We start from the raw sequence: 23,924 nt of genomic DNA, 5'->3' as shown, positions 1-23,924 counted from the left end.
TCTAAGGACTTCTCACTCCCCATCTTTTCTGTTTAGCTTATTGTTTGTCCCAGCCTTCTTCTGTGTCACAGACAGCTGTGGTGTTAAACAATTCCTTCTGGCTATTTTAAGCAAACACCCCCAAGGGGAAGATTGTTTGCACTGGATGAGCACTGATTCAATTCAAAGACAAGCTATGCAAGTTGGTTTTACAGGGAGTTGTCACACAGGTCAAATAATGGCAGTTTCTGGGAATGAGGCTTTGGAAAACTTCCTTCACTGACTGCTAGGCTGATGGTTTTCTCACAATGATGGCAGCTTGTTTATTTTCAAGTGTACTACTAAGCTGGGGAAATGAGCATAGAAATAGAGCAAGTTAAAATGCCACAGTGTTCACTATATTTAGTAACATTTAGCCATTTTAAAAAAATAAATGTTCCCAGATTTTTACAACACTGATTATTTTTGAGAGTTCTGTGAAAGTTGATTTTGATAATTTGTGCCAGTGTTCTCATATGCTTTTATGGTTGAGAGGAGTTTTTGAAGGTTCTCAATCCATGATTCCTAATGAAGCCACTCAGAATGTAGAAGTTTAAATTGAAAGCCATGGGAAGTGATTGAAGGGCTTTACACAAAAGAGTAATTTAACCAGATTTGATCCACAAGTTAAGGTAAGTGTGATTGGTGCCTTATAGATGAAGCATCTTGAGTCCTCAAGGATTTAGGTGATTTCCCCCCCTGAAATAGCAATGTTTATTTTAACAGACTAGAATAAGAAGCAGGTTTCCTGGTCTTCAGTGTTCTTTTTGTACTATATTATTTTCAGTGCTTAATGTAGTTAAACTTTAGTAATTCTAAGAATCAAAAGAACAAGGATAGGCTGCTAGTCGGGACTGATAAACTATTCATATGTGCAAAACTACCAAGCAGTGGTTCATAATACTGTCCTGTGAATGTCAGTAATCTGTGCTATTTGTTGAAATAATTAATGCTTTGATTTCCAAGGGGTAAAAACGAAAAAGAGTGCCTTTCTTACCTTTCATGGCAAGTTAGTTATTTTGTTCCACTTTTTTCTTAAACCATTAGACAAATAGGTAAAGTATACAAGTAAATAGCAACGTTGGGAGAACGTAGATTTTCTATAATTTAGTATGTTACTTTATACCATCTACTGACCTAGTCAAGATGATATAGGCATTCCGGGGTTTGGAGACATAGGGTCTGTGACACACTGTGGGTTCTTGGCTTTGGACAGGACAGAATTAAAAATGAGCCAGCATAGAGTTTAAAGTGAAAGTAAGTTTATTGGTAAAACAGTGAGATAAAGAATGGGCTGCTCCATAGATAGAGCAGTCCCCTTTAGAGAAATTTGCTTTCTTTATTGAGGTTCATTTAATTGGGGGTAGGGTATTCACTAAGGGGGAGAAATATTCAGGATCTTCCCAGGAAAGGGATGGAGACTTTTCAGAGGAGCTCCAGTGGACATATTGTGTCCTTATGTGGGCTTTCCATATCAAATAACGGAGGCATGATGTGTGGTTTAGCATGCTAATGTATTACAATCCTATATAATAAAAGGGTAATATGCAAATTGACCCTAACAGGGGAACCACTGGTCACTATGACACGCACTGACCACCAGGGGGAAGACGCTCAATGCAGGAGCTGCTCCCTGGTGGTCAGTGCGCTCCCACAGGGGGAGTGCCGCTCAACCAGAAGCCCGGCTCACAGCTGGCAAATGCAGCCGCGGCGGCAGTAGCCTCTCCCACCTCCACAGCAGCACAAAGGATGTCTGACTGCGGCTTAGGGGAGCGGGGCTAAGCTGCCAGGGGAGGGCTCCCAAGCTGCCAGAGGGATGCCTGACTGACAGCTTAGTCCCAATCATCTGGGGCCCTTGGGGAGCGGGCCTAAGCTGGCAGGTGGACATCCCCCGAGGGCTCCCGGGCTGCGAGAGTGCGCAGGCTGGTCTGAGGGACCAATCCTCTGCCCTCCCCCCCCCCCCCGCCCCGAGTGCACAGATTTTCATGCACCGGGCCTCTAGTGAGTGTATAATGAGGCTAAGGGTTAGCCTTAGGTAAAATTAGCCCCGCATGTTGGATCCAGCAGGTCTTCTGCAGGTTTTAAGTTGTAAATCCAGTAGGGGGTGGTCTTCCTGGTTGACAGTTCCTGTAGCTTAAGTGCAAAATTGACTAAAATTACCTAAACTTTTATTTTTCATTTAGGTTACTTACAACAGGAAAACCTCACTTCTACCTGCCAGACTTTTATTTTGGAAAGTTCACATTTAAAAGAATATGCAGAACACTGTACAGATGAAGGTTTTATCCCAGCCTGTTTACTGGTAAGTGATTTCTTTTTTAATTATTTCATCATTGACCAACACAAGAGACTATACACACAATCTTAAACTCAGCTCATCATCAAAATCAAAATTAGCAGAAACTTGATAGTTTGTATTCATGCATAATTGGAAAGACCCAAAGCATGCCAGTTCTTCTTTTCACACATTTATGACAAAGTTTGCCTTTGAAAATCAGTTTCAAATTGATAACTTCATTTCTAATTAGATTCACTGTGGATTGTCTGAGGCTTACAGTGGAAAATCAGTTCTCTAACTGTAACTGGACAAACAATGGGTCCATGCTGCCTGTCACTACTCGAGCCAGTTAAGCAGAGACAGGGTTGAATCATATATGAGCATTTTTTCTAATACTGCCAGCAGTATGGGAGAGCAGCAGGTTATCCACAAAAATCGGCTCCCCAGGTTACCATAAGTCAGCTGCTTATATAGGCATAAGTATAAAGGAAAAGTAGGCAAAAGAGTAGGTTACAGATATGCAAAAGAACTGGGGATCTTCAAAGGGCTTAGTGATATGCAAGGGCTGGGGTTACATGGGGAAATAGCCAAAGGGAGTGCCAAAATTAATATGTAAGCAGGCTGGAGATTTGCAGTGGCCTGCAGGTATGCAAAAAGGGCTGGGGATCTTCAAAGGGCTGGCAATTCTGGTTTCTGTAACAAATCTTTGTTAGTCTTTCTATGATAATAGGCAGCTCCAAATGGGGAGGAAGGACTGCATCTCCCGGTCAGCAGCAGCCAGTGTAGAATGTGCCTTCTTTAATCAGAATAAACAATCAAGGTTAACAGAGCATGATTAACATTTCTTACAATATTAGCTGGTTCCCCAACATTCTATTGCCCCCTTTCATAACTTAATTTATTCTGTAAGGCTGTGCGAGAAGTGATTTGTTTAAAAATGAAATCATATTTTCTAATTAAAAATAATGGAAATTGATTAATTTGTTTCAGATCCCCCAAATGATTCCCTGTTTTAATCTTTATTATATGCAGTACATGTCTAATGTATTATTTAATCTATAAACAAATACTTCTTAAATTTATGGAACCACCTCCTTTCTACTAGCCTTAAACAAATCCCTTTCAGCACTCATTCCAGAAGTGCAGCATCTTCGCTTTTTCACATATCACTGCCTCCGAACTGCTTTTGGTTTATCCAAATCAACAACAGTTTTTCTATCTCTTCTCTTGACTGTGATCATTGTTTCTTTCATACTCTTAGCAAAATTAGCACTCTTGATGGCTTCTTTATGTTTTAAAATTGTACTAATTGTCTATTTCTGCCAGCCAAAAAAGCAAAAAGAAAACAAATATTGACTGCACAATTTCCTCAGCTGTAAGCAAGGCAGGATTTAGCTGTAAACTGACTATTACTGGCCCATTCTCTCCTTTGTGCCATAAGAGACACTTTTTGTCAAGCTGATGTATTGTCATGAAAGGGTTGTCAGGTTGAGAACTGAGGTTAAAATGGACACATTTTTCCCCTGAGCAACTTGGTCTAGAACTGAACTGTTCAAGATGGGAGACATTGGCGAAAGCCAAGGTTTGACTGTACTTGTTTCCTTCCTATTATGGATTGAATATTTATGCCCCTTCAAAATTCATTATGTTGAGACCCTAACCCGCAGTGTGGTGGTATTTGGGAGCTTTGGGAAGTAATTAAGTCTAGATTGGATCATGAGGTTGGGACCCTCATAATGAGAATAGTACCTTTATAAGAAGTATAAAGGGAGAGATCTTTTCATGTGCACACACCAAGGAAAGGCCATGTGAGCACACAGCATGAAGGAAGATGTCTACAAACCAGGAAGTTGGTTCTCACCAGGAACCAAATCACCCATCACCTTGTTCTTAGACTTTTCAGCTTCAAGAACAGTGAGAAGTAAATGTTATTTAAGCCACTTGGTCTATGGTATGGTATTTTATAACAGCCCAACCTTTTCTATTTTGTTGCTTACTTCAGACCAATATAAAACAGGTATTTTGATATCTTCTTGTCACCACTAGACCAACAGAGTGTCATTTGGTATTGAATGGATATATTCTGGAACTATATTATTTAAAATGATATTTTGTCATTTTATTATAAATATAGCTTCTTATACATTTCATTTGTCACAAACATCATGTTTATCTTTGGAGGAAATGTAAATCTGCAAACCTGTTAGAGCAGCGGTTGGCAACCGGTGGTCCACAGACCACTTGTGGTCCTTGAGGTCTAAAAGGTTGGCGACCACTGTGCTAGAGTTTAGTAAGGTCACAGGATGCAAAATACACAAAAGTTCATCATATTTCTTTATAACCATAACTAGAGGCCTGGTGCACAATTCATGCACTGGTGGAGTCCCTCAGCGTAGCCTGCAGGGATCAGGCCAAAACCGGTAGTCCAACGCCGCCTGCCGCTCCTGCCTGCCACTCTGCTCATCTTAGCCCCACTGCACCTGCCACCGCCGCTACTCGGTAGGCTCACTGCACTCCGCTGTGGTTTCTGGGCTGCAGTGGCTAGCCATGAGCCCTGCGTCTGGTGCCCATCCATCAGCTGAGCGGCTCCCACTGTGGGAGCGCACTGACCACCAGGGGGCTTGGTCGCCCCACGCAGCCTGCTGCTTGGTTGTTTGGTCACCCCTCACTAACCCCCCTGCCATCCTGGTTGTCCCCAGCTGCCCCCAGTGTGGGCTTGGTCGCCCCACGCAGCCTGCTTCTCGGTCGTTTGGTCGTCCCTCACTAGCCCCCCTGTTGGCCTGGTCACCCCACGCAGCCTGCTATTCGGTTGTTACTGTGAGGGCGTCCTGACCAATTTGCATATTATCCTTTTATTAGTATAGCTAGATAATCCAACAAAATTGAATTTTATTTTTCAATTACATTTTACATTCACTATTGTTTTGTGTTTCGGGTGTGTAGCATAGTGATTAGATGATTACATACTTTACAAAGTGTTGCCCCCAGTATTTTCAGTACTCATCTGACACCATAGTTATTCAGTACTAGAGGCCCAGTGCATGGAATTCGTGCACAGGGGTGGGGGGTCCTTTAGCCCGGCCTGCACCCTCTCCAATCCGGGACCCCTCGGGGGATATCTGACTGCCAGTTTAGGCCTGATCCCACAACCGGCAGTCGGACATCCCTCTTGCAATCCAGGACCACTGGCTCCTAACCACTCACCTGCCTAATGCCCCTAACTGCTCCCCTGCCTGCCTGATCATTCCTAACCGCTTCTGCCTGCCTGCTTGGTCACCCCTAACGGCCCTCCCCTGCCGGCCTGGTCGCCCCCAATGTGCATATGGCTGGGGTCCTTCAGCCCAGCTTGTGCCCTCTCACAGTCCGGGAGCCCTCAGGGGATGTCCTCAGGGGAGCAGGCCTAAGCCATTAGTCAGACATCCTTAGCTCTGCTACGGAGGCGGGAAAGGCTCCCGCCACTGCTGCTGTGTTTGCCAGCCGTGAGCCCAGCTCAGGGCTTCTGGTTGAGTGGCACTCCCCCTGTGGGAGTGCACTGACCACCAGGGGGCAGCTCCTGCATTGAGTGTCTGCCCCCTCGTGATCAGTGTGCATCATAGCGACTGGTTGTTCCATTGTTTGGTCTTTTTGGATATTAGCCTTTTATTATATAGGATTATTGACTATAATCTCTTCAACTTTTTCACCTAGTCCCCCATTGCAACCCATCAATCTGTTCTCTGTACCTACGAATGTGTTTCAGGAAATTGAATGTTTATAAAATAACATTTACAATAGAAACAAAGGAAAGTAATATACTTAAATAATCTAACAAAAGTATATAGGATTTGTATTCTAAAATCTACATGAAAGAAATAAAAACTTGAATAAAAGGAGACATATACTATGTTCATGGATTGAAAACCATGGATGTCAATTCCCCCCATTTGATCTGTAGATTCATTACAATGAAATCTCCACAGGCTGCCCTGGGGCTGGTGTGGGTTGGAGTTTTGTCACATCAAAAGGTGGCAAGTTCAATCCTCAAGTTAGAGCACATTTGGGAGGCAACCAATTGATGCTTCTCTCTCACATCAGTGTTTCCCCCTCTCTCCCTCCCTCCCTCCCTCCCTCTTATCCTCCCTTCGTCTAAAGATAATAAACAAATTAAGTAAGATAAAATTTAAAATTTCCACAAGCAATTTTGTATGTAGCAACAAGCTGAATTCTGAAGCTTATATGGAAATGTAAAGGAACAGAAAGGATAAATGGAGGACTCAGATTACTTGGTATTACAACTTACTAACAAGGTATAAGTGGCATTAGGGGAAGTTGCCTTTATTTCACAAAATTATTTCCAATACCACTTTTACTATATGATACTGTTTAAATGCACAAAATTGGCAAATTCACTAATTATGTGCTTTAAAAAAAACATTTCTACTTTGAGGCTGTACATATCAGATAGCATTAGTTCCCAAGCCTTAGTCAGTGAATATTTACCACTCTTTCATTCAGCTGAACTTGGACTTTCACAGTAGGTCTAGTATACATACACCAGAGGAGCTTCTGAATCATGTCACCTATGCTCTTTCGTGGTTTTCATCAGCTCATTATTAAATCAATTAGCCAGTCTCTGAAAACCTCAGCCTAAACGGGACGAATCACTACAAAGGATGATAGAATACTAAAATACCCAAGAATTTTAGTTAATAAGGTAAAAATGAGGAAAATTGCATGAGACCTGTATTAGTTTTCTATTGCTGCTTTGACAAATAACCACAAACTTAGTGGCTTAAAACATAATTTCATCACCTTACAGTTCTGTTGGCCAGGAGTCCAACTGTTCTCAGTGAGCTTATCTTCCAAATGAATGTGTTAGCCTGGCTGGTTCCTTCTGAGGGCTGTAGTGGAAAAGTTGATGCCTTGCCTTTTCCATCTCCTAGAAACCGCTTACATTCCTTGTCTTATCCTTTCTTCCATCTTCAAAACCATTGACATAGCTTATGGAATCCTTCTTACAAGTCTCCTCAACAATATTGTCTCCCTCTTCTATATTAAAGGATCCTTGTGATTAGATTGGGTTCATTCAAATAATCTTATTTTAAGGTCACCTGATTAACACCCTTAATTCTCTTTGCTACCTTAAACTCCCATTTCTTTTGTATCCCAACATATTCACAGGCTTCAATGATAAGGACATGGATATCTTTTTTGGAGGGGCGTGGGGGTAATACTCTGCCAATCACAGACCTGAATAGTTCTAAGATCATAGTGATGAATACACAATATTTTAATTAAAAGTTTTTAATGTTGACACTGGTGCAAATGTTCCCCATTGCCCCCTCCTTCCCCCCCCCATGCCTTTGCCCACCTCCAGACAATTTATTTTCTTTTGCCATTTTTTCTGTGTCTATTTGGAAAATACTTTTTTTTATTTTTATTTTGGAATGTAAAGCTTTATTTGATTAAAGTATAATTGACATATAGTATTATATTAGTTTTAGGTGTACAACATAGTGATTTGACATTTATATACCTTACATAGTGATCACCACAGGAAGTCTAGTAATCATCTGTCTCAGTATAAAGTTACTGCGATATTAGTGACTGTATTCCCTATGCTGTACTTTACATCCCTGTTATATATTTCTACCTCTTAAATCCCCTTCACCTTCTTGTAATACTGATTTAGTAGTATTTATGTTATATATTTCTACGTCTTAAATCCCCTTCACCTTTTACCCCCACCCCCCTACCGCCCATCCCTCTGGAAAATATCATTTTGTTCTCTGTATTTATGAGTGTGTTTGCTTTGTTTATTCATTTGTTTACTTTTTCTGGATTCCACATATAAGTGTAATGATACAGTATTGGTCTCTCTCTGACTTACTTCACTTAGCATAATGTCTCTAGGTCCATCCATGCTGTTGCAAGTGGCAAGTTTGCATTCTTTTTCATGGCTGGGGTGTGTGTGTGTGACTTATTTATTCCGTCATCTATTGATCGACACCTAGATTGGTTCCATATCATGGCTGTCCTATATAATAAAAGCCTAATTTGCAAATTGTCCCTTGTACCTGGAGTTTAATCAGGAGTTCGAACAGAGGATGGGGCCAGCGGCGGCAGTAGGCAGCTGGGGGAAGGGAGGTGCTAGGGACCCTACCCGTACACGAATTTCGTGTTCTGGGCCTCCTGTTGGAAATAATGCTGCAGTGAACATAGGGGTGCACATATCTCTTTTAATTAGTGTTTTGTTTTCTTCAGATAAGTGCCCAGAAGTAGAATTGCTGGGTCCTTCTTTGCTCCTGTATAGCCTTCGTTTTAAAGTCTATTTTGTCTGCTATAAGTATTAGTATCCCAGCTTTTTATTTGTTTCTTTCCATTTTCATGAAATATATTTTTCATCCCTTTAATTTCGGTCTGTGTGTCTTTCCATTTGAAGTGAATCTTGTGTAGGCAGCCTTTGTAAGGATCTTGTTTTTTATCCATTCAGCCACCCTATGTCTTTTGAATGGAGCACTTATTTACATTAAAAGTAATTATTTATAGGTATGTACTTACTGCCATTTTAATTGATTTCATACTGGTTTTATAAGTAGTTCGTCTACTACCTTCCCTATATATTTGCCCTTACTAGTGAGATTTTTTTCTTTCATTATTTTCTTATTTCTAGTTTGGGCTTTTCTTTACCACTTAAAGAATTCCTTTTTAACATTTCTTGTAATACTAATTTAGTAGTGAACTTCTTTAGTTTTTGCTGGTCTGGGAAACTCTTGATCTCCTTCAATTCTGAATGATAACCTTGCTGGTTAGTGTATTCTTGGTTATAGTTTTTTCCCTTTCATCATGTTGACACATCGTGCCACTCTCTTGTGGCTTGCAAAGTTTCCATTGAGAAATCAGCTTATAGTCTTATGAGTTTCCCTTATGTATAACTAGTTGTTTTTCTCTTGCTGCTTTTCAGATTCTGTCTTTAACCTTTGCCATTTTAATTATGATGTGTCTTTTTTTTTAACATATTTTATTGATTCTTTACAGAGAGGAAGGGAGAGAGACAGAGTTAGAAACATCGATGAGAAAGAAACATCCATCAGCTGCCTCCTGCACACCTCCTACTGGGGATGTGCCTGCAACCAAGGTACATGCCCTTGACCGGAATCGAACCTGGGACCTTTCATTCCGCAGACTGACGCTCTATCCACTCACGGAGCCAAACCGGTTAGGGCGATTATGATGTGTCTTGATGTGGGTCGTTGGGTTCATCTTGTTTGAGACTGTGCTTCCTGCAATTGGATGTCTGTTTCCTTTACCAAGTTAGGGAAATTTTTAGCCATTATTCCTTCAAATAGGTTTTTCATCCCTTTCTCTCCTCCTTCTGGGACCTCTGTATGCTTGATGTTCTCTCAGAGGTCCCTTATGTCATCCTCATTCTTTCTAATTCTTGTTTCTTTTTGATCTTCTAATTCAGTGATTTCCACTCTCCTCTCTTTCTGATCACTGTTCCATTCTTCTGTATCATCTGATTGGCTGCTGATTCCCTCTGTGGTATTTTTCATTTCACTTGTTACATTCTTCAGTGCTGAAAGATGTTGTGTGTGTTTTTAATGTAAATCAAATTTTATTTATTTTTTTCCATGCAACAAACATTAATATTTCAAGAAAAACAGATTTTAAATATGTTACATGCAATAAACATTAATATTCCAAGGGAAAAAAAGATTTTAAATATAACAATATTACCAAAACTGTACAAACATAGTATAAGATCACAAAAGTTGTAGGAGATACTAAAAATCTGCAAATAACAGGATTACTTCTATTATATTCTAAGATTTTTTTTTCCCCTCTGGCTCTGTTTTTGTTCATCAGTTTATGTTGTTCATTATATTCCACAAATGAGTGAGATCATGTGATATTTATCTTTCTCCGACTGGCTTATTTCATGTAGCATAATACTCTCCAGGTCCATCCATTCTTTTGCAAATGGTAAAAGTTCCTTCTTTTTTACAGCAGCATAGTATTCCATTGTGTACATGTAACACAGTTTTTTAATCCGCCTATCTGCTGATGGGCACTTGGGCTGTTTCCAAATCTTAGCTATGGTAAATTGTGCTGCTATGAACATAGGGATACATATATCCTTTCTGATGGGTGTTTCTGATTCCTTGGGATATATTCCTAGAAGTGGGATTATTGGGTCAAATGGGAGTTCCATTTTTAGTTTTTTGAGGAAACTCCATACAGTTTTCCACAGTGGCTGCACCAGTCCGCATTCCTACCAGCAGTGCACGAGGGTACCTTTTTCTCTACATCCTCTCCAGCACTTGTCATTTGTTGATTTGTTGATGATAGCTATTCTGACAGGTGTGAGATGGTACCTCATTATCATTTTGATTTGCATCTCTCAGATGATTAGTGACTTTGAGCATGTTTTCATATGTCTCTTGGCCTTCTGTATGTCCTCTTTCGAAAAGTATCTGTTTAGGTCCTTTACCCATTTTTTGATTGGATTGATTATCTTCCTTTTTTTTTTTTAAATATATTTTATTGATTTTTTACAGAGAGGAAGGGAGAGGGAGAGAGAGCCAGAAACATGGACAAGAGAGAAACATCAATCAGCTGCCTCCTGCACACCCCCCACTGGGGATGTGCCCGCAACCAAGGTACATGCCCTTGACCGGAATCGAACCTGGGACCCTCAAGTCTGCAGGCCGATGCTCTATCCACTGAGCCAAACTGGTCAGGGCTGATTATCTTCCTTTTGTTAAGTTGTGTGGGTACCTTGTAAATTTTGCATTTTAAACCCTTATCGGATATAACATTGGCAAATGTGTTCTCCCATGCAGTGGGCTTTCCTGTTATTCTGCTGTGCAGAAGCTTTTAATTTTGATATAGTCCCATTTGTTTATTTTCTCCTTAGTTTCCATTGTCCTAGGAGATGTATCAGTAAAGATGTTGCTACAACATATGTCTAATATTTTGCTGCCTATGGATTCTTCTAAGATTTTTGTGGTTTCCTGTCTTATGTTTAAGTCCTTCATCCATTTTGAGTTTATTTTTGTGTATGGTGTAAGTTGGTGGTCCATTTTCATTTTTTGTATGTATCTGTCCAATTTTCCCACTACTATTTATTAAAGAGACTGCCTTGACTCCATTGTATGCTCTTGCCTCCTTTGTCAAATATTGATTGAGCATAGTGGCTTAGGTCGATTTCTGGGTTCTCTGTTCGGTTACATTGGACTATATGTCTGCTCTTGTGCCAGTACCAGGCAGTTTTGAGAACAGTGGCTTTGTAATATAGCTTGATATATGATATTGTGATCCCTCCAACTTTGTTCTTTCTCAAGATTGATGCTGCTACTTGGGGTATTTTCTTATTGCATATGAATTTTTGGAGAGTTTGTTCTAGGTCTGTGAAATATGCCGTTGGCATCTTAATGGGGGTTGCATTGAATCTATAGATTGCTTTGGGTAGTATGGACATTTTAATGATGTCGACTCTCCCAATCCATGAACATGGTATATTTTCCATTTGTTTATGTCTTCCTCTATCTCTTTTTTCAACATTCTGTAGTTTTCTGAGTACAGGTCTTTTATCTCCTTGGTTAAGTTTTACCTAGATATCTTAATTTTTTGTTGCAATGGTAAATAGGATTGTTTTTTTAGTTTCTCTTTCTGTGAGTTCATTATTGGTGTATAGAAGAGCCATAGGTTTCTGGTATTAATTTTGTTTACTGCTACATTGCCGAATTCATTTATTAAATCTAGTAGTTTTTTGAAGGAGTCTTCAGTGTTTTTTATGTATAATATATCATATGGGATTAAAGACAGTTTTACTTCTTTTTTTCCAATTTGAATGCTTTTTATTTCTTCTTGTATGGTCGCTATGGCTAGCACTTCCAGCAGTATGTCGAACAGGAGTGGTGAGAGTGGGCATCCCTGTCTTGTTCTGTTCTTAAGGAAAATGCTTTTAGTTTTTTCCCATTGGGTATGATATTGGCTGTAGGTTTGTCATATAAGGCTTTTATCATGTTGAGATACGCTCCCTCTATTCCCACTTTGCTGAGAGTTTTTTTTATCAAAAATGGGTGTTGGATTTTGTCAAGTGCTTTCTCTGCATCTATTAATATGATTATGTGATTTTTGTCTTTCAGTTTGTTTATGTGATTTATCACTTCTATTGATTTGCGAATATTGTACCAGCCTTGCATCCCTGGAATAAATCACACTTGATCATTGTGTAGGATGTTTTTTATATATTGCTCGATACAATTTGCTAATTTGTTGAGAATTTTAGCATCTATGTTCATCAGGGATAATTTTAGCATCTATGTTCATCAGTAATTCTCTTTCTTTGTGGTGTCTTTATCTGGTTTTGGAATTAGAATAATGCTGGCCTCATAGAAAGAGTTTGGAAAATCCTCTTGGATTTTCTGAAATAGTTTGAGGAGTATAGGTGTTTGTTCTTCTTTGTATGTTTGTTTGGTAAAATCCCCTGTGAAGCCGTTCAGACCTGGGCTTTGTTTGCTGGGAGTTTTTTTATTACTGCTTCTATTTCATCAGTTGTTATTGTCCTATTCAGGCTTACTGATTCCTCCTGATTCAGTTTTGGGAGGTTATGTTTTTCTAGGATTTGTCCATTTCATCCACATTGTCCAGCTTGTTGGCATATAGTTAGTTGTTCACAGTATTTTCTTACAATCCTTTGTATTTCTGTCATGTCAGTGGTTACTTCTCCACTTTTGTTTCTATTTTATTTATTTGTGTCCTCTCTTTGTTTCTTGAAGTCTGGCTTATGGTTTATCAATTTGGTTTATCCTTTCAAAGAACCAGTTGTTAGTTTCATTGATTTTTTTTTTTTATTGTTCTTTTAGTCTTTCAGTTATATATTTCTGCTCTCATCTTTATTATTTCCTTCCACTTACTCTGGGCTTTCCTTGTTGTTCTCTTTCTAATTCTTTAATTTGTAGGGTTAAATAGTGTATTGCTAATTTTTGTTCTTTTGAGATATGCCTGTAATGCTATGAACTTCCCTCTCAGGACTGCTTTTGCTGTGTCCCACAGATTTGGGGTTGTTGTGTGTTCATTTTCATTTGTTTCTAGAAAGTCTCCACCTCTGTTCTGTGCATGAGTCTCACATCTATCCTTCTCGTGTCAATGGGAAATACTTCTGTCACTGGTTATAGAAAGGTGGCCTTATGGCCGGGCCTGGTGGATTAAGGGAAAAACAGCAGGAATCATTCCATGACATTTTGGGGACAGCAGGATGAGGGCAATTGTAAGGAGGGAACAGACCTTGCCATAAAAAAGAGGGTCAGTCAATGAGAAATCCCCAAGGGAGAAAAAGCCAGTAAGTTTAAGAAAAGATCTGTTAAGTATTCAACCAAGACCTTGGCCAAGCTATACCTCTCCTGCCCCTCTTCCCCATATTCTGAGTAAAAATTCAAAACCGCCTTGTTCCTATGGAGACAGGCTATGGTCTACACAGTGTCAAGCTATGAAGGACAACATAAAATTCACTAAATAAACTTGCAGACAGTTTGAGGAGGATCCTGGGCAAGAGGGACAGGAGTGGCTCAAGCCAGTGTCATTTAATTTACAAAGTAAAGGAGCCCAGCTAACGCCAGGTCAGGCAGTTCACCCAAGACTGCAAATTGTCGCAAGACAGGAACCTAGTCACGTGAGTGTTGGCTGTCTGCACACACAGCAGTAGCAGAGACGAAGTTAAGTCCATTCTGGGGAAACTGACATCTCTGTCTTGGCTACCCAACCTTTCTGGCTAGAGTGACCATGCTTCAGGAACCGACTTTAATAAGCCTTCCCCTAAGCCAGTGGTGATACAGTGAGTTCAGAAGTAAAAAGCTGTTACAGAGACTTCATACTAAACAGCAGGAGGTGAAAGGCCTGTTACCCAAATGAGAATTATCATTGTGGAGTCAAGACAATGGAGTCAAGACATAATCCACTCCAGAATCACAAGAGATGACTGACCACCATTCTTCTTGTCTGCAGGCCCAAAGCAGTGTGATCTCTGGGCAAGTTAACGACTAGAGCTGTTAGTTGGCTCCCTTTTACAAGGAATGAATACCTGTAGTGTTGATCAAGGCCAGGAGAGATTTAGTTCCGTCTCAATGGAGGAGGTGCCCTAAAAGAACTAATTCCAATGCAGAACCTTACATTCTGGGCATTTGGATGGCCACTTCCATTATGTATCTCAGGGTTGAATCCATGAAAGGCCAAGGTCATGTTCTGAGATAAGTGGCCCACCTCATTACTAGTGCAGATTTGTAGGACTCTTGGCTTGGCCATTGCTTGTTGGTCAGAGCCCAGGAAGGCCTGCCTCACCTCCACCCAGTAAATCAGTAGTAGACCTCATGTTTGTCTCTCCAGCATCCGCTCCTCACTCTTCTTTCCTGGCTGGCCTGAGTAGAATCTTCCTTTACATGTCAGGGGCCGGTTCAGGAATTGGCATACGAGTTCTGACAAAAGGTCTCTTGGGGGGGCTTTTAGAGTTTTTTATAAGCCACAACAGAAACTTCCTCTGAAATGTTCTATCAACTTGATAACCTGCCTGGAATTGCTACAGCCATCTTTTCACCAGCCTGATGAAGCCACTGCTGAGAGTGATGGAACAAATAAGAAAAGAATGTTTCCTTGATGGATCACCCCCTATTTTCAAAACTTCCTACCATTTGAGACACTGAATCTCTTGACTGTTTAGACTTGCCTCAGGGGAGATGTCTGTAGGAAGCATTCAGGCCAAATGATATGAAGGGGTCCCTATAATAACCTATAATTTAGGAAATTATATGCTAGGTGAGTGGAGAGAAAGTGGTCATGTGTCACCCAGGTACCTGGAGCTCTTTGAGGCTTGTTGTAAAGTACAGGCTTGGGATCAGTGTCTCAGCTAATGAGGCAACTTCCTGTGTAATCCCCACATATCTGTGCCTCCTGGTATTTGACCAAGAAGTCACCTGGATTCTCTTCCTCTTGATTGAAAAGAATCTAATAAACACATCCATTAACCAAATAGGTAATATACCAACAAGTAAAATGTAGAAGAACTCTAAAATTTTGAGAAGAAAACAGGAGAAAATTTGTTTGGCAGTGATTAGCCATTATAGAACTTACTAAGTGATCATCACAATAAATCTAATACCCATCTGACACCATATATACCGTGTTTCCCCAAAAATAAGACAGTGTCTTATATTAATTTTTGCCCCCAAAGATACGCTAGGTCTTATTTTCAGGGGATGTCTTATTTTTCCATGAAGAAGAATACGGTACACATTTATTGTTAAATGAAAATAAAGGAAATTTATTACCTGTATACGGTACGGTAGTTGTCAACACAAACCAGACAAACTGTGAATCCTACAGTATCAAAAATTTACTCATTTATTCAATGACAATCATGTCATCATCTTCTGAAACATCATCATAACAATCCAATTCCTGAATTTCCTGGTGAATTTCTTGTGACTCCATTTCTTTCAGAATCAGTGGACCAAATCTCTCATGTTTAGCAATAGCACTGTCTTAAAATGAGTACTTCTTGTCAAGGTAGCCTGCTCGCAGTGCATTTGCAATGTAACTGTCAGTGATTTTCTCCCATGAATTCTTCACCCAAGTCACAACTTCTTGCAGTTTAGGTTTCACAAAGTTTCCATGCTGATTTCTCTCCATTCTATTTTCAATGTAGTCATTAATTTCCATGCGCAAATTGTCTTTGAATGGCTTGTTTATTGCAATATCAAGAGTCTGGAGATATGCCAAAACCGGTTTGGCTCAGTGGATAGAGCATCAGCCTGCGGACTGAAAGGTCCCAGGTTCGATTCCGGTCAAGGGCACGTAACTTGGTTGCGGGCACATCCCCAGTAGGAGGTGTGCAAGAGGCAGCTGATCGATGTTTCTCTCTCATCGATGTTTCTAACTCTCTATCCCTCTTCCTTCCTCTCTGTAAAAAATCAATAAAATATATTTAAAAAAAAAAAAAAAAAGAGTCTGGAGATAGGCCGTCATTCCTGCAGGAATCATTATCTGACCTATTTTTCTTTCGTGAAGAAATGTCTTCATGTCTTTAGCGCGGTGAGTGCTGGCTGCATCCCAGACTAGCAGACCTCTTTGGCTCCCTCACATAACAAGCGGCAGCATTAAATCGACCCACTTCCTTATAACTGCTTGTGTGGCCCAGGCTTTTTCAGTTTCAGGAATAAAAACGCCCAAAACACGTTCAATCTTTTCCTTCTTGCCCTTAGAAATGATTAAAGGTGGGATTTTGGTGCCATCCAGACGAACTGCCAAAATGCAGGAAACACGTGCACTTTCGTAAGCAGTGGAGGGAATGTACGCTAAGGAGGCACCCGCTGTTCAATTGTTGTTTGAGATGATTGGCCCATAAACACTGCAGTTTCATCCATAGCAATCATGTTGGAAAGATTGTATTTAGAGAAGTCAGCATCATCAATAAAGGACTTGAATGCAAGTGCTCACTTAATAACTTGAGTATTTTCCAACCTAAACAATGTTGTAGATCTTCTTAAAGACAGTTCACTTCGCTGAAGGAAATTATCCAGCCAGTGTTGTGATGCTTTGAAGTCTTCAGGGGGCTATGTCAAACTGGTGCCATTGCAAGGGCAAATTCTTGAATCTGAGCCCTATTCACAACCAAAGCCTTTGCTCTCCTGTCAACAACCCATTCACAGATCAGGTCTTCCAGCTCGGAAAATAATGGTTGCCGACCTGATCCACACTTGCGCTTTTTAGCATTTCCCTTGTCCACTTGTTCAATGAGGTTACCATACTCTGCTCACCATTTTCGGACCAATCGGATACTCAACATCTTCTCTTTGCAGAAAGCAGTAAGATTTTGGCCCCAAGAGTCTTCCACGATTCCTTTCTTGTACTCCACGGAGTAGCTTTTTCTTTTTGCGCTCATTTCTAGGGGTAAAAAAAAAGGAATTGGGGTATCAAGGTGGGGGAGGGGGGTCACTCAAAATGACACAGGAGGGATCAGAGGGGGGAATCAAAATGGCACAGGAGAATCAGAGGGGGGATTACCATTTTAGTAACCCCTTTTGATCCTCCTGTGTCATTTTGATTGGCCCCTCTGATCCTCCTGTGTCATTTTGATTGCCCCCTCTGATCCTCCTGTGTCATTTTAAGTGATCCCCCTCCCCCACCCCTGTGCCACTGAACACCTTCACCAGTATCCCCCCTACCCCTTTATCAGACATTTACCCCCTGGGGCCTGCCTGGGGACTGTCACTGGGCTTGCTGGGGCCTGGATCTGGGCTGGAGCAGGGTCTGCCACTGACTGAGAACCTTCAGTCATCATGAAGGCGGCCGCGAGCATCAGGTAGTGTCACCAGAGACAGACCAGCACTCACCACCTTCACCGCGTCCCGTCCGCTCTAATCCTCCTGTTCTTCTCCATGCATCTGCGAAAGTCTCCTCCTCTCTCCCGCCCCGCGCTCACCGCTCACTCCGACCTCCGCTCCCTCCGACCTCCGCTCCGTCTCCACACAGCAGTGACATCAGGACTCCGCATAACGTCACTGGTTGCTAGAGGCCAGTCGGGGCGGCCCTAGCGACCAGTTTACGGTAAATTAATTTTCATTCTGAGACAGAGCCCGGGGGCCTTATTTTCGGAGAATGCCTTATATTTCACTCAGAAGGAAACCTGTAAATAGGTCTTATTTTCGGAGGATGTCTTATTTTCGGGGAAACACGGTAGTTATTAGAATGTTATTGACTATATTCCCTTTGCTGTACTTGACATCCCATGACTATTCTATAATAGCGGTAGCAACCTTTCAGACCTCACGGACCACCGGTTGGCGACCGCTATTCTATAAACTACCAATTTGTACCATTTAATCCCATCATCTTTTTCATCCATTCCTCCAAACTCCCTTCCATATAGCAACCGTCAAAACGTTTTCTGTATCTATGAGTCTGTTTCTGTTCTGCTGCTGCTTTATTTTGGGGCTTGTTTGTTTTTAGATTCATTTGTTGATAGATATTTATTTATTGCCATTTTGTTGTTCATATTTTTTTACTTTTTTTCTTCTTCGTAAAGAAGACCCTTTAACATTTCATGTACTACTGGTTTGGTAATGATGAACTCCTTTAGCTTTTCCTTGTCTGGTAAACCCTTTATATGCCTTTCAATTCTAAATAATAGCTTTACTGCATAGCATAATGTTGGTTGTAGGTCCTGGCTTTCATCACTGAATATTTCTTGCCAATCCATTCTGGCCTGCAAAGTTTCTGATGAGAAATCAGCTAACTGTCTCATACGAGTTCCCTTGTAAGTAACTAACTGCTTTTCTCTTGCTGCTTTTAATAAAGTCTCTTTCTCTTTATACTTTGGCATTTTAATTACGATGCATCTTGGTGTCGGCATCTTTGAGTTTATCTTGTTTGGGAGTCTGCGTTTCTTGGACTTAATATGTCTATTTCCTTCACTGTGCTAGAGAAGTTTTCTGTCATTATTTTTTCAAATAGGTTTTCAATTTCTTGCTCTTTTTCTTGTCCTTCCTGCGCCCCCCTGGTGCCAGTGTTGTATTATTACACTTGAAATTGTCCCAGTGGCTCCTTACACTATCTTTATTTTTTTATTCTTTTCTCTTATTGCTGTTCTGATTGGGTGTTTTTTGCTTCCTTATATTCTAAATCATTGATTTGTTTCTCAGCTTCGTGTACTGTATTGTTGATTCCCTATAAACTATTCTTCATTTCAGTTGATGTTCCTTTATTAACTGACTGGTTTTATTTATGGTTTCCATGTCCATTTTTTTTTGCTGTTGAAGTTCTTTCTAAGTTCAACTACTCTTTGCCCAAGCTCATTGGTCATCCTTATAACCAATTTTTTGAACTCTGCATATAGTAAATTGCTTGTCATTTCTACAAGAAATTTATTTTCTTCTTCTGGAGTTTTGTTATGTTCTTTCATTTGGGACATGTTTCTTTGTCTCATTTTGTCAGCCTGTGTGTGTTTCTATGTATTAGGTAGAGTTGCTATGCCTACCAAGTCTTAGTAAAGAGGCTTAATGTAGTAGATGTCCTGCAGGGTCCAGTGGCACAGCCTCCCCAATCACCATGTTTGGCACTCCAGGGGCACCCAGACACATACCTTGTATGGGCTCTATACATTCTTCTGATGTAGTTGAGCCTTGATTGCTATTGGCCCTGTCAATGGGAAGGATTTACTCCCAGGCCCATTTACTGCAATGACTGACTGCCAACCACCGGCCAACACAGAGACTCAGCTGTGCAGGGGCCCACCCCACAGAGCAGAGTCTATGGTTGGTGCCCACTGAATCTGCTCCTTGAGTGTGTCACTGTGGAGGTGTTTGGGTAGTGTTTTGACGTGGCCTGAAGCTGTCTGCCAGATGTGCTGCCTCTGGGGCCACCCGGGAGGTGCAGGTCAAGATCAGCACACACCCCGTGTTTTCCCCAGGCCACCTGGCTTGAGCTACAAAGCGATCTACAGCTGCCTGCTACTTGTGCTAGGCTTCGAGTTGCCCAGGAGAGGCCAAGCTGTGAACCAAGACCAGCTGCTACTAGTGCAGGGCCTGAGACCACTTAGTGAGAGGTGTGGCACAAAGGGCACTCTGAGGCTAGATGCTGCTTGTTTGAGAGATTTTAGGAAAGTCTGAAGCATGAGCCATTCATATGGAAAAGGCACTGCGAACAGCTTGAGTGAGCCCTCATATTTGGTGAGGCAGGGTCTCAGAATCACCATGGCAGGTGAACAGTGTAATCCTGGTGAAGGGAGACTCAGATATGGCACCCACCTGCCAGCTCTATGGGGGGAGGACTCAGAAAAGGAACAGTTACCTCTACCAGCATTTTTGTCTGGAAGAAAGCTGACCCCCACACACACACCACCACAACCACCACAACCACCACCACCACCACTACTACCACCAACTCTACCTCCTGCCTTGATACCAGACATTTCAGTTCCTTCCTATGTCCCTGATGCCTTTGGTGCTGCCATCCCAGCGCTGGAGCTCAGAAAGAGTGAGTCAGAGTAAGTTCATGTTTAGGCCCTTTAAGAGGAATGCCTGGGACTCCATCAACCCTCCGTCTCTGGCAATGAGTTTTTAGATATTATACCAAAAGTGCTGACTAGAAGAATTCTGATCTTATGCTCTGTAAGATAGAGCATTGAAAGAATGACAAGCCACAGGGTAGAAGAAAATATTTGTAACTCACATATCTGATAAAGGATATGTACCCAGAATATGTTAAAAACTCTTGAAATTCAAATCAAACCCCCACAAACAACTGCATTGTTTTTAAGTGGGCAAGAGATCTGAAGACCCTGCCCCAAAGAAAATATATGGATGGTAATTAGCATATGAAAAAATCCTCCACATCTTTAGTTATTAGGAAACTACAAATTCATATCCCAGTGAGATGCCAATACTTACCTATTAGAATGGTTAGTATTAAAAAAAAATTTTTTAAACTGTCAGGTTCTTTGTGACAAATGAATAAGCAGAGGTATATTGATGCAGTGGAATACTACTGAACAAAAAATAGTAACACTGCCTGGCCAGTGTGGCTCAGTGGTTGAGTGTCGACCCATGAACTTGGAGGTCACAGTTCAATTCCTAGTCAGGGCACTTGCCCGGGTTGTGGGCTGGGTTCCCATTGTGCAGGAGGCAGCCGATCAATGATTCTAATCATTGATATTTCTATCTCTCCATCTCTCTTCCTCTCTGAAATCAATAAAAATGTATTTTAAAAAAACAATATTGATTCAAACATGAATATTAAATAATTTCTGAATTTCTCTAAATTATCAATTCTGAACAAGTAAATATTTTGTCGCTAGGTTTCTTGCTCTTTGAGGATAAGAATACAACCTGTGGTGGGAATGCAGACTGGTGCTGCCACTGTGGAAAACGATATGGCATTTCCTCAAAAATTAAAAATGGAACTGCATTTTGACCCAGTGATCTCACTTCTGGGAATATATCCTAAGAATCACAAAACACCAATCAGAAAGGATATATGCACCCATTTGTTCATAGCAGTGTTATTCACAACTAGACGCCCGGTGCATGAATTCATGCATCAGTGGGGTCCCTCGGCCTGGCCTGCGGGATTGGGCCGAAATGGGCTCTCCGACATCCCTCGAGGGGTCCCGGATTGTGAGAGGGTGCAGGGCAGGCTGAGGGATCCCACCGGTGCACGATCAGGGCCGGGGACAGACGTGGGAGGTTGTCAGGGCTCCAGGTCATGTCCGGCCCATCTCGCTCAGACCCAATCAGCCAAACCCCAGTAGCAAGCTAACTACTGGTTGGCGTGTCTGCCCCCTGGTGGTCAGTGCATGTGATAGCGAGTGGTTGAGTGGCCTTAGCATATCATTAGCATATTACACTTTGATTGGTTGAACGGCCGTCCAGTTGACTGGACACTTAGCATATTAGGCTTTTATTATATAGTACTAGAGGCCCAGTGCACGAAATTCATGCACTTCAGGGGTGGTCCCTCAGCCTGGCCTGCACCCTCTCAAAGTTCGGGAGCCCTCTGGGGATGTCTGGCAGTTGGACCGTCTTAGCACTGCCACAGAGGTGGGAGACTTTCCTGCCACTGCGGCTGCACTTGCCAGCTGTGAGCCAGGCTTCTGGCTGAGCAGCACTCCCCCGGTGGGAGCACACTGACCACCAGGGGGCAGCTCCTGTGTTGAGCATCTGCCCCCTGGTGGTCAGTGCACATCATAGCTACCGGTTGTCCTGCAGTTCGGTCAATTTGCATATTAGCCTTTTATTATATAGGACTAAGGGCCCGGTGCACGAAATTTGTGCACTGGGGGGGGGGCGGTCCCTCAGCCCAGCCTGCCCCCTGTCACAGACTGGGAGCCCTCGGGGGATGTCCTATTGACGGCTTAGGCCGCAGTCTGGCCTCCCTCAGGAGGCGACCGGGCTGATCAGGGGAAGGCGCCAGTCCCATCACCCCGCTGCTGCAGCCACTGCCGGCCACCGCAGCCGCCAAGGTGTTTTCATCAACACAGACTCCAGTCCCTTCACCATGAAAAAATGACAACTTTCTTTAGGCATTTTCAAGATGTGTCTTTTATAGGATATGACATTTCTGTCTTTCTTTTTTTTTTTCTTTTTTTTTTTTTTTATCCTCACATGAGGATATCTTTCCATTGATTTTTAGAGAGTGTGGAAGAGAGAGAGGGAGAAACAGAGAGAAACATCAGTGTGAGAGGGACACTTTGATTGGTTGCCTCCTGCATGATCCCTGACCTGGGCCCCGGCCAGGGAGGAGCCTGTAACTTAGGTACATGCCCTTGATCAGAATCGAACCCAGACCCTGTGGTCGGCAGGCCGAAGCTCTATCCACTGAGCCAAACTGGCTAGGACAGGATATGACATTTCTTAGCCCCTCCAGCAGCAGACCTTGTTTTTTTTTCTCCAGGAGTGTGGTGGGAAAACCCTAGATCACCTTCTTCAATTCTTATTACCCAAGTTACCATGAACACTTATTACCCAAGTTACCATGAACACTGCAAGTGGCAGCGTACAGGGAGCTTAGCCAATGAGCAGTCCGAAAAGGTGGGTTGGCTCGAACTGGGTTGGCTCAGTGGATAGAGCGTAAGCCTTCAGACTGAAGGGTCCCAGGTTTGATTCCTGTTAAGGGCATGTACCTTGGTTGGGGGCACATCCCCCGTGGGGAGTGTGCAGGAGGCAGCTGATCGATGTTTCTCTCTCATCGATGTTTCTCATAGTCTATCCTCTCTCCTCTTCTCTGTAAAAAATCAATAAAATATATTTTTTTTAAGAAAAGAAAAGGTGTTTCCTGTGCAGCCCATGTGTAGAGGATTTCCTGTGCTGTGTCCACTGGGCTAGGGGACCTAGATCCAAGCCACTTGGCGCAGGCGCACACACAAGCGGCCGCATGGCACCCCTGTCCGCTTGTCCCGGGACCCAGCCCACTTGGCGCCCCCAGCCGCTTGTCCTGGGAGCCGGGCTGCTTGGTGCCAGCGCCCGTAGGCCACTCCTGGCCGGGGCGTTCTAGGACTCCGTCCGCTCAGGGCCTACGCACGGGCTTATAGACTCGGAGCCTGGGTCCCAAGGATGTTCCCGGGACCCAGGCCGCTCAGCGCCCATGTATGCAAATTAACCTTCCATCTTTGTCAGGTTAATTTGCATGCTCCTGATTGGCTGGTGGGCGTCGCGGCAGTACTGTCAATTTGAATCTTTCTCTTTTATTAGTGTAGACTAGAGGCCCGGTACTTAAAATTCATGCATGGGGGGGGGAGGTCATCCCTCAGCCTGGCCTGCACCCTCTCACAATCCGGGACCACTGGTTCCTAACCGCTCACCTGCCTGCCTGCCCAAGGCCATCTAACCACTGTGCCTGCCTGCCTCATCGCCCCTAATCACTCGCCTGCCTGCCTCATTGCCCCTAACTGCTCACCTGCCTGCCTGATCACCCCTAAACACTCGCCTGCCTACCTGATCGCCCCTAACCACTTGACTGCCTGCCTGATCACTCCCAACTGCTCGCCTCAGACTGCCTCTGCCTCAGCCCCTGCTGCTGCAGCTTCATCCAGAAGGATGTCCAGAATGACATCCGGCAGGTCGTTCAGCTGTCTGGTCTAATTAGCATATTATGC

General features: G+C 42.5%; 1 protein-coding gene across 2 annotated transcripts in view; it reads left to right on the top strand.

Annotated features, from left to right (window-relative positions):
* Positions 1 to 23,924, top strand: part of NPAT (nuclear protein, coactivator of histone transcription) — a 77,251-nt gene that overhangs the window by 18,061 nt on the left and 35,266 nt on the right. For both annotated transcript variants that reach the window (XM_080687032.1, XM_080687031.1), the window contains exon 2: positions 2,202 to 2,320. In XM_080687032.1, the coding sequence (XP_080543158.1) occupies positions 2,202 to 2,320 (119 nt within the window). The remainder of the gene's footprint in view (positions 1 to 2,201; positions 2,321 to 23,924) is intronic.

The sequence above is a fragment of the Plecotus auritus genome (assembly GCF_963455305.1).
Source record: "Plecotus auritus genome assembly, chromosome: 9".
NCBI lineage: Eukaryota > Metazoa > Chordata > Mammalia > Chiroptera > Vespertilionidae > Plecotus > Plecotus auritus.
Note: the sequence above shows the minus strand (reverse complement) of the source record. Positions and strands in the feature narration are given on the sequence as shown.